The sequence below is a fragment of the Anastrepha obliqua genome, chromosome 1, assembly GCF_027943255.1.
Source record: "Anastrepha obliqua isolate idAnaObli1 chromosome 1, idAnaObli1_1.0, whole genome shotgun sequence".
Classification (NCBI taxonomy): Eukaryota; Metazoa; Arthropoda; class Insecta; order Diptera; family Tephritidae; genus Anastrepha; species Anastrepha obliqua.
This window is the reverse complement of record NC_072892.1, coordinates 47730945-47743042: the sequence shown is the minus strand read 5'-3', so window position 1 is coordinate 47743042 and position 12098 is coordinate 47730945. Positions and strand designations below refer to the sequence as shown.

Genomic DNA, 12098 nt, shown 5'->3' with positions numbered 1-12098 from the left:
TGATTATATGATTGTACAAAAAAAAAAATGCGATAAAATTGTCTACCAGATTATAATAAGCAAAAATTCAGTCGAACAAAATGTATGCCTTGCAGTATCATTTTAAGTTCCCAAGCTTTTCAAAAAAACCACCCGATATATATTATAATATGTATCTCGTAGCTTATTTGCATTCCCACTCCAACTATCTTTCAGCGCATAATTATCGCAGTTTATCGAAAGGCAACTACAATGACCCTAAATGCATATACAAGTGAACGTGTGTGTATATGTAAGTATGTGGGTATATATTCACTATTGTGATACTTTCAATTGCCACTCATTCTATAATTCCAGTCCTTATACCAATTTACATAATTGAACCTTCACGCACGTGCGTATGTATGTGTGCAAATGCCCGTATACGCCAATTAACGCATATCGTTGTTTCCGGCGGTTGTAATAGTATAATGCGCCAGCTGGCGCGCAATGTGCATATATCCGGTTGTGGGTATGTTGGTAAATAAAATTATTTTTATATATACTTGGCTAAATATTATATATTTATGTAAATACTCATATTTATGTGGGTGCGATCGCAGAACTTTGATATAATATGAAATTTAAGTTCATAAATTTTAGTCAAATAACTCGGAAGAATAAGAAAAATATACAAAATAATTAGTTTCAATTGCAATAAATACAAAAGCGACTAATGAATATCGTGTGAAACTGAATACTTTAATAGCATATGGGAATCGAGATATACGTTTAGAAAGCTACAGAAAAAGTCGTCCTAGCTACTTAAATTCGTCATTATTTAGGTTATTTCTGATTACCTTGGCTATATGTCATGACGTCCATGATAAGGATTTAATTTTATGCTGTTTGTTTAATCTGTAGGTCTGTTAACAAAAATCAGTAATAAAATTCTAACCTAATTAACCCTAGGACTTATACCCAAGTACAGGTGTGGCCAGCAGCTACTTTGGAGTGATATAGCTCCTAAATCGCTAAAGATATTGACTTGAATTTTTGATATAGGAAAACGAAGTAAATATACGTCGATTGGTGTCTTATTTGTTATGCTAGGTCCATGCATTGATGAGATATAAGATTTCAAAGTTAACACCTACGACTTCTTATACCCGGGTACAGGTGTGGCCAGTAGCTTTTTTCTCGTTTTTTCTCATTTTTTGAAGGAAAAACATTTTTATTTATTATTTTCTTTATAAAACATTATTTTATTGATTATTTCTTATAACTAAATATGCAAACAAATTTAAATTCTTTGTCTTAAATTGTCTTCATTATTTTCACAATTATTACATGTAAATGTATTTGAAGAATGCTGTATGCATTTTGGGCGCTGACATATTCTGCACATGTTACGCGTTCGTCTTCTGTGTTGGTCATGGATGTAGCAGAGAAAACAGCTTTTAACCTGCTGTTTCTTTGGTTTTGCACCAGCAGCTGCAGACGTTGATGGCCTATTGTCAGCACTTCCTTGCAAGGCCGTACTTATGAAACTCGCGACTGCAATTTTTGTGCTGAAGTTCGCATCACTTGCTGATTCACCGACCGCTCTTCAATTATGGGCATAGACAGTTCCTTGGCGAGCTGGCGAAGAAATCTCTTACGCTTCGCATTGATGCATCTGATGTTGGGATTATTCTCATAATATATGATGTACGCTGCCAATACCGTCAAATCAATCATATTGAAGAATAGGGACAACGGCCAATGCTTTGTCATCCTTTGGCAAGTATATTCTCCAAGCAATTGGTCCATCACGTCCACTCCTCCTTTTGTCTTGTTATAAAACTCGATCATTTCTGGTTTGCCGCTTTCGCCAATGTGATCATCGTCATGCATTGATGATAGTAATATAACTGCCTTGTTTTTTTTCGGCACATCGGAGCATATGGATATGTTGGGCCTAAAACCGAATGTACTTGACCTCTCTGCACGATCTTTGTGTGCCAACATCTCCTTTGGTATGTAGGGCTTATTTTTCCGCAGATTTCCAAATGCCGTCAAATTCATGGATGACAAGTTTACCAGTAGATTTAGGGATGTAAAAAAAATGTACATCGTTATATTTCGGCCGGTTCCATGAAAGCGACTTACTAAATCCTTCACCACGCGTTCACCCGTCCCGTACGTGCTTGGCCAGTATATATTTGTCCATACAGTGGATATGCATTTTTGGCAACACTTTGATGCCATATTTTGCCGGTTTCGATGGGATGTATTGCGTGAAACGGGTGCGGCCACGATATGGAAAGAGCTGCTCGTCTACCGTTAGATATTCACTTGGCTTATATGACTGCTCAAAGTTGTAGTTCATCATGGTCCACAGCTCGGATATTGGTGCAGCTTTGTCAGTTACCAAACGTTGTGCCCGTGTGTTGCCATCGTCAAACCTTATAAACCGCAGTATGGCCTGAAAGCGGTTAATGCCCATTGACGCACGATATAATGGACAATTTTCCACCGACCACAAGTCCGGCGCAGATTCGGCATTGATGCGGTTAGCGCCAGTCATAATAAGCACTCCAACGAACGCATACATTTCGCTCAAAGTAACCTTCTTCCATGTTTTTGGTTCCGCCTCTGGATGTTTTGCGTTTAATTCCGCATATGTCGCTTCTGCTCTTTTGTTGGTGCAGCGTACTATCATATCCACCATTTCCGGAGTCATAAAACATTTATATGTATTGACTATTGACATCATAGTAGTTGATCTTGCGGGCCCACTTCGCTGTCGCAAAATATTTTGTTGCCTAGTTTGGCGTGCAAGTCGTGGCTGTGAGCTCCATATGGTACCATCACGTGCTACGAATTGAGCTGCACGCAAATTAATATCCTCAGAATCATCTACAGCATCGGATTCATTGTCAGATTCTTCGTAATCAGCCTCATCTACCTGGGCATTGTCAATTGTGTAATCAGGGTCTTCTACATCCGATTCAACCACGTCATCTGCTACTGCTACTTGTTCGCTTTCATCCCCTTCGGGGTCGGAAAATTCATATATTGTAACTCATCATCTGAGATTTCGTCAAACAGGTTTTGTATGTACTGCTCTTTTTCAGCGTCAGATAATCTATATAAAAATAATTAATTTGTATTCCATTTATGAAATTATATTTGAGTTATTTGTATTTACCTCATATATTGATTCGAAGACAAATATTCCATATTCCTTCTGCTATCCATGTTGTAATATTTTAAATTTTTTCTGACTTGTTATTTTTACAAATATAAATCAACTTCACACTTCAAAAGAACGCTTTACAATGAATATAAACTCGCAAAACTGCCGTTTATAGTATAGCTGCAACCCTTAAGTTTCTGGAAGCATTTCTTACCTGCCAGGTAGTTGGATTATATCAAATGTTGTTTGTCAGCAAATTCTAGCTAGGGTACAATATAATGTCTTCTTCTAAATAATTAAGAGTGCGCGAAAAAGGTTGTATTCTAAAAATTCTAACAACAATAGAAATTATTGACTTCTTAGAAATAACTTAGAATGCGCGCAATTCTTAGAAGCAGGCTACAAATATATGTTTATAACTACCTAAAATGTTCGTAAGACAGTCAGCTACAACATTGCATTAAAAAAAATAACTTGTTTCTCAGAAAAAATGAGAAAAAACGGGTAAAACAGGCTACTGGCCACACCTGTACCCGGGTATAAGAAGTCGTAGTAAAAGTTGGGTATAAGTCCTAGGGTTAATGAGCGGTGCTTCACCAAGTTTTGGATTTATTTATTTTTATTTCTGACTTATAATTCAAATACAAATAAAATTAAATTTTGTATGGAAACTATACTGCAAATTAAACAACTAATAGGTACGTTTTTTTAGCTATCCAAAACAAAATAATATTTTAATTAAATGAATAGACTCAGAGGATAGCCGAACATAACGAATTATAGGTTCCAAGTTCACTACCTAAACATAACTTAAACAATTCCTTATCCATAATTTAAACAATCGAAAGAGGGCGGGTAAACTTTTTTGGCGGCTAGGCGACCCTTATGCGTGAATATCTTACCATTTTTTAGCCGTTCTTTAGTTTTTTGATGCGATTCGTCCCTGGCAGATCTTTGAAAAAACGTCGCTGGGCTTGAAGATTTGAGCTCTTTATTACTCTTACGGTGTGACTTGGCTCGTCTATTTGATTTTGATCTCTGCGTGGGAACATGTCAACCTTGTACTAATAAGGAATATGCTGACATCCCACCGCTTTACGCACTCTGTGAATGAGTGCCGTTGGGGGAACGTCATGAATACATGCTACGGTATCCTATTTACAGATTAGTAGCAGTAGTCAGAAATGTCCTAGATAATAATATCTTTAAGGAGTTATATACAGTTAGAAGGCCAAAAAAAAAAGCGAATATTCCAGAATTTTTGCTGAGAAAGCTTTAAAATTTATTCAACTAAAAATTTTCTACGCATATTATGTTATCTTTTAGCTTTTAGTCTAAGTATTAGTAACTCATTAGGCTTATCCACACGATGCTTACCGATAGAACGATCGTGGCAGAATGGGGTGACACCTCTCTCCGCCGGCAAGTGAACAGAGGCACTCCGCAAGGCGGGGTTCTCTCGCCACTACTCTGGGTTGCCGTACTTAACGGTCTGCTGGAGGAGCTGGAGGGGAGGGGCTGTAAGGTGGTTGCATACGCGGATGACGTGGCACTTATTGTCAGAGGCAAGTTTCTAGATACTCTGATGGAACTGATGCAGGGTTATCTGAATCTAGTTATAAATTGGACCGCAAATTGTGGCCTATCGATAAATCCTCTGAAGACGGAGCTCGTCTTATTTACGAGGAAATACAAAATACCAAGTGTGTTTCTCCCCTCAATATTGGGCGCTCCGTTGGAGCTCTCTGACAAGGTGAAGTACCTGGGACTCATCCTTGACAGAGGTCTTACATGGAAGCCAAACATTGAGGAAAGAATCAGAAAGGCAACAGTCGCCTTGTATGGTTGCAGGGGCGCTATCGGCAAAAGATGGGGCCTCTCGCCAAAAGTCACTTTTTGGCTTTATAATACGATTATAAAACCAATCTTGCTATACGGAGTCCTTGTCTGGTGGAACTCGCTAGAAAGGATGGTATCAGTTAAGAAGCTGGAGAGGGTACAAAGGTCTGCCCTCATTGGAATCAGTGGGGCTCTCCGTACCACTCCTACTCTAGCACTTAACGCTATGCTGAATGTGGCGCCCGTGGACATTGTAGGAAAAACTACCGCTGCACGCGCCGCAATCAGATTAAGGTGTTCGGGCCATAGGCTAGACTTAAGTTACGGACACTCGAGCATTCTTAAAAACTTTGAGTTCATCCCTACGGTGCTGGACCACTGTACACCCACGCTAGGTCCGAGCGGACCTTTTTCTACTCACATTCCCTCAAGGGATGAGTGGGCGGGGTGCAACATTCGGCGGCAAGGCATGGCAAACATGTTCACGGATGGCTCGAAGTTGGACGGAAGGGTTGGTGGGGGAGTATTCTGTAAGGAGCCTCCCATCAAACTTAAATTTAGGCTCCCGGACCACTGTAGTGTTTTCCAAGCGGAGGTATCTGCAATTAAGGAAGCGGTGGACTGGTTGCTTAATTCGGTAATTACCGTTAAGGAAGTAAATATTTACTCCGTTAGCCAATCGGCAATTAGGGCCTTGGGCTCGCTGTTTGTGCGTTCGAGATTAGTCGGGGAATGTCTGGCTTCTCTCTCTACTGCATCCGAATACTTCATCATCAGGCTCATTTGGGTTCCCGGTCACAGCGGCATAGAGGGAAACTGCTGGGCTGATGAGCTGGCTAGACAGGGAACTTTGGAGACGGTTTCGTCGCGAAATGAGAGAATTGGGGTTCCCCTGAGAACCTGTGGTCTGCTCCTGGAAAGATGGGCCTCGAGACAACTCAGCGAGCGCTGGGCTAGTGCGCAAACGTGCAAGGTCGCGAGATCCTTCTGGCCACGGGTAGATCGGGGACGCTCAAGGGAACTCCTAAGGCTTACAAAGCCCCAGCTCTCAAATTTGGTGGGCATCCTTACCGGACATTGTCCGCTAGGTGTTCACGCTGTAAGACTTGGGATTACCTCAAGTCCGTTCTGCAGAAACTGTCTGGAGGACGAGGTGGAATCATCTCAACACCTTCTTCTCAGCTGCCCTGCTCTCGTCTGGCAAAGACTTAGAAATCTGGGCTCCCACTTTTTCGCTACGCCTGCGGACATAGCCGGCGTAAGTATCATAAATTTGGTGAAGTTCACTAGTAGCTTGATACGGCTAACTACGAACGTATATCAGCCCCCGTCGGGGCCCTCGTAAAATGTATGGTCATCATCGTATCAAATCCCAAGGCTCCTTTTTCCTTCCCCTCTCCTCTCTCCTCTCCCATGTATGGCACCACAACGGACGAATTTCTTAACATTTGTCCAAGTGAGCCCCTTAGCTAGGGCAGCCATTTAACCTAACCTAACCTATTAGTAAAAATATTTATTTGGAAAGCAGCTACAGCTGATCTCCGGAGCTCCTCTGAAAAATGACGTTTTGCAGTGACCACCATATCTCTGAACTGGATCTTCTGAAATTAAAAAAAGCAAACAGATTTCGTTAAAATATAGTAATGTTAAATACTCTATGATCAAAAAGTACCGGGAATGTTTAATTTAAAAGAACCGAAGGCGTAGTGCACCTTAAGTACCTTCCATCGGGCCAGAAAGTCAATAAAGAATATTATTTATCCGTTTTGAAGCGTTTTAAAGGTGCAGTACGTCGCAAACGGCCAGAAATGTGGGGAAACAATTTTTGGATTTTGCATGATGATAACGCGTCATCGCACCGAGCCCAGATTGTGCTGGATCATTTGACCAAACAACAAAGAAATACCATCGTGCAAGCACCGTATTTACCTGAGATGGCCCCGTGCGACTTCTTTTTGTTTTCCAAGTTGCAGTTACCACTTCGTTAAAGGAGATTTCAGTCGATAGAGGAGATCAAAGAGAATGCGAGGAAGGAGCTGAAGGCCATCCCTTCGTTGGCCTACCAGGGGTGCATGGAGGGCTAAACGTTGGCAGATGCGTGTTGCTTCAGACGCGTCATATTTTGAAGGAGATAAAACAAATTTGCCTAAAATTTAACTCTGTTTTGTTTTATTTATACATTCCCGATTCCATCTGATCATAAGGCATAGTAATTAGTCGAGAGAATAAGAAAAATAAACGGCGGTTTCTCAAAAGAAAAATCGATTTTTGATTAAATTGCTTTATTTATATATATTTTTTTTTTGGTTTTTCTTTTCATTTCATTTCTTTTATTTTCTTTTTCGTTTCGTTTTTGTTCTCGAAAGTCGTATGACTTTTTAATTTTGTTCTGTTTTTTCTTTCACTGTATTTCGTTTTTCCGTTTTTCTTTTTCTTTCTTTTCTTCTCTTGTCTTTTCTTTTCTTTTCCTTTCTTTTCTTTTCTTTTCTTTTCTTTTCTTTTCTTTTCTTTTCTTTTCTTTTCTTTTCTTTTCTTTTCTTTTCTTTTCTTTTCTTTTCTTTTCTTTTCTTTTCTTTTCTTTTCTTTTCTTTTCTTTTCTTTTCTTTTCTTTTCTTTTCTTTTCTTTTCTTTTCTTTTCTTTTCTTTTCTTTTCTTTTCTTTTCTTTTCTTTTCTTTTCTTTTCTTTTCTTTTCTTTTCTTTTCTTTTCTTTTCTTTTCTTTTCTTTTCTTTTCTTTTCTTTTCTTTTCTTTCTTTTCTTTTCTCTTCTTTTCTTTTCTTTTCTTTTCTTTTCTTTTCTTTTCTTTTCTTTTCTTTTCTTTTCTTTTCTTTTCTTTTCTTTCTTTTCTTTTCTCTTCTTTTCTTTTCTTTTCTTTTCTTTTCTTTCCTTTTCTTTGCTATCCTTTCTAAATTTTTTGACTTTTCATATGTTTTATATGATTCTTTCACCATTACTAGTTTTTCCTTCTACGTTTCTTTTTCTTGTAAATTTAAACTATCGCAATTGTTTCTCTTACTTCTCGTTTTTATTCTTTTTTTCTGCCTCATGATACTTTTTCCCCTCTTCTTTTTTGTTCATTTTTCTTCTTTTTTACTAAAGAAAGACATCTTTTTTCATTTCTCTTTATTACTTTTTATTTGCTTTCTTTTACTCACATTGTTGTTTTTTGTTGATTTTATGGTTTCCCCTATTTTCTCTTCTTTTTTTATCGTTTTTGTTCTTAGTCATTTTTCCATTATGTAATTTTTCTTATTGTCTTTTGTTTTCTTTGTCTTTTGATGTGATCTTCTTTTTCTTTTCTTTCACCGTAAATTTGTATTTATTATTTATATCCTTATTATTTTTTCTCTTTTTCTCTGTCTTTTTCGTTTCATCTTTTTCTACTTCAGCTTGAAAAATTTTTTTTATATTTATTTTGTTTTTTTTTTTCTATTTGCTCTTCCTTTCTTCTATTTTCCATATTCCACTTCTTTTTCTCTATCGATATTCTATTGATCGATTGATACTTTCTTTACTTCTTTATGGTTTTAGTTTCCCTTTTTATTTTTCTTTCAGCATTTCTCTCTTTCCATTTCGCTTGTTTCCTCACTTCAACTATTTCTTCTTCATCTTTGCTCTTTTTTTCCATGGTAATTTTCCATTTGTTATTCGTTTGCAGTTATTCCATTTCGAAAATTAAAAAAATCTTAAGCCCTGCTGTTCTTACTCAAAACCGTTTTAGTTCCATCATCTTAAATTGAAATATGACTCAAACACACAGGCATACATATATGAATAAGAATATGTGTCTTAAAACAAGAAAAGGAATCCACAAAATTGTTTGTTTTCCCTTTGATTTTGTTTCGACGTGCAATCTTTATTGCATCACACAACAAATTGACAATTCAACCTGCTCGTTCATTTGTCGGCGCCGCAGCTTTGTATTTTCAATTTAGTCGTACGAGCAGAATAAACAAGCACACAAAACTCACATACACTCATATACTCCATACAAACATATTTACAGTTTCCTTGCAAGTAACCAAACTAGTCAATAAAGACAACCAAAAAACGAAGAGAAAAGAAGCAAATAATTTAAACAGAGCTGGAGAAATGAAAGAAAATACATTTGTCTGCGCATTGAGCACGTCGTCAAATTCATTGGGAATAAATTTTGCAACAATTCTCGTCGCGTGAACACATAAATATTTGTGCATTTGTATTTAACTTAGCAACATACACTCGTATTTTGGTGTGTTTGTAGTCGTTAGTTTTTACTAGATTTTCAATCCTTTCTGCTGCCACAAACATTTCTTTGACCTTCGCTTTGGCGGCAGCTAAGCAACTACACACATAAATGGAATAGTTTTCTTGAAGGCAGCAGCAGAAATTGTTAAAGTAAATCAAGAAGCAGTAAATGCTTATTTTTGCTGTTATTATTTCTTGTTTCTGGTCTTATCCCACACATGCAGAGAGTGCATGCATGCACGTTTACTATGTTTTGTAGCAGTACTTGACATCGCCAATAAGAAGAAAAAAGTATACGAGTATTTTCCAACAAAATGAGCTTTTCAATATACGAATACAATTCACAAGAGTTGAATGCAGCTCAGAATGTTGTATGTATAGCAATTTTATAGCATGTGCTGATGTAACGGATGATTTTCTTTGACGTATCGGCACACCTGTCAAAGCAGGTTCACTTTCCTTGCTTTAGTCGAGCAAAGAGATGAATATTATTGATAAAATTCAGCTTCTACCCACTAAGCTTACAGCAGGTGAGGCCGAGCAGCTTATACAAGACATTGGATTCAAACAACAGGTTCTCATGTTGTGCATACAAAAACGACATCGGTGCTGTGAAACTGAGAACCCAAATTTTGCGATGGGATGTCATAAAAAACTTAACTACCTGACTTTATTTATTTACTTTCTTTTACTTCACTTTACTGATCAACCAATTGGAAGATTTTGAAAGAAGAATTAGATAACCAAATATTTTGAATGTTCAGTGAATGAGCTGAGACTGGAAGACGGACTGGAATATTTTTAATGAAATTAAGTTTTAGAATGATACTTTTTCATACTTAAATGACGAAGAATGCAGGTGATGTCCTTGAAATCTTAACACATTCCGAAACAGTCACTATTTATTTGGGTTTGTATGCCGATGGCATTCTTTTTCCATATTTTGCGAACTAAAATTTAATCCAAGCCCAAAATGAATGGTAAATGTTACAAACAATTTGTTTTATACTCACTGCTTTGTTTTTTAAATATGAATTAAAGTAGTATTCTAATTGATGTATTAGAAGATAATTCCAATTAATCCGTGTTACTTTCCTGTTACCTGCATTACCCCTCATAAAAAATTTTAGCAATTTTTTTGTAGCCATCTCTTCCCCGACAGAAGTGATTGGCGATATGATATCACTGTAAGGGATTATTTAATTAATATTTCTTAAATGATCAATTTCAACAAAAAATTCTGAAAAATTTTTTTTAAATATTTTTGATTCTAAAAAGTAAAAAACAAAAATAATACATTTTTTAATACGAATTTAAAAAAAAATTTAAGAATATTTGATTTTAAATAATCAAAATTTTAGCAAAATCATTAAAAAATTTTCCAACAAAACAATTTTTTAATAGTATGTTTGATTCTAAAAATAAAAAAAACGTAACACATTTTTTTAACAAAATCATAAAATTTTGTTCATACAATTTTTTTATTTTTTATTATTTAATTTTACATAGTAAAACAAAAATTTAAATTAAAAAAAATCATTAAATAATTTTAACAACAAAAAACATTTTTTAGGTATATAAATAAATAATAATAAATTTAACAAAATCAGTAATAAAAATTCCAATAAAAATTTGTTTTAAGTTTATTTGATTTTAAATAATAAAAAAATAATAATTAAAATGTTAATAAGAACCTAAAAAATTTCTTATTAACAAACTCCGTATTCAAATTATCAGACTTCAAAAAATCTCAGAATAGTATTTTTCAAAATGTTTTCAATTTAATTCTTATTACACTCGAGCCTACCAATTAATTATAAATAAGAAAAACTTACGAGAATGCCCAAAAAACTTCAATTACTTGAAATGGAATATTTCATTTGTGCAGGTAACTAAACCCAATAAACACCAGACCTTCAAAACTTGACTTCTCTATGGTCAGACAAGTTTCGATCCCGATTCGCTGAGTCGCTAATTGAAAGCGATTCTCTAAATTTTTTGAGAATCATTGAAGAGCCCGATGCAGCATCAATCAGTGCTGGTTCACAGAATATAGTAGTGTTTCAAGAAGTGAGGAAATGCATTACAGAAGGAAAAGAGGAAGGAATAGAGTCAAGCATACCAGCCACCCTGAGAAGACTAGAGCGTTACTAATGGTACCAATAATCTTTTCTATTACAGCAGCTGCTACCTAATCTGAGCAACTGCAGAGTTACACACTCTATGTTTAGTAGGCACTCTTTGAACAAGGAATAGAGAACTTAATGAGGTTCACAATAATTTCCAAATTATAATATATCGTTAAGGGACTAAGGTTCGGAGTCCTGCATACAGATTTATGTAAGACCTGTAAAATGTGTCTATGGGCCTGACCACTAAAATGAGCCTATATGACTAAATAGCGTATTCTTTTCAGAATCAGCCCTTATAAATAAATTTAATAAGTACCGTTATGTGAAAGTGAACATCTGAAATTTATAAAAACTTATGCTAAGATATTTAAGATTCATGTGTTCACGGACACATGTGGCAGTATGACTGAATCGGTTACAGGTCATGGCTCGGAACACTTTGGCAAGCATACGAGTATCTATAGGTATGGCATTTCCTTGAGCTTTTATAAACAACGGTTATGTGAGAAAATTCTTAATATTCTATAAACACACCCATTATTTTGCTGTGCACATTTTTGTTTTTTAATTCCCTGCAACTGTATAAGCATTCTTCATTGAATTTTTTTTTGCTTTCACTAAAGTGTGTTTTTCGTGCTCGAAGCCATCTGAAAAAGGTTAAACGATTGAGTAATGTTTTTTTGTTGCAATTTTAGCAATCGTACGAAAATATTGTTGAAAATTTGTTTATTACTCTATTACATTTGATTTTTCTTTATTGGA

At 35.9% G+C, this 12098-nt stretch overlaps 1 protein-coding gene across 1 annotated transcript; it reads right to left on the bottom strand.

Moving 5' to 3' along the window:
• Positions 1 to 2128: 2128 nt before the first annotated feature.
• Positions 2129 to 6056, bottom strand: LOC129250770 (piggyBac transposable element-derived protein 3-like). Its single transcript, XM_054890387.1, has 2 exons — positions 6050 to 6056; positions 2129 to 2994 (listed from the first exon to the last, which is right to left on the bottom strand). Exons 1-2 carry the CDS (start codon positions 6054 to 6056, stop codon positions 2129 to 2131), a joined length of 873 nt encoding a protein of 290 aa, XP_054746362.1.
• Between the last annotated feature and the right edge of the window lie 6042 nt (positions 6057 to 12098).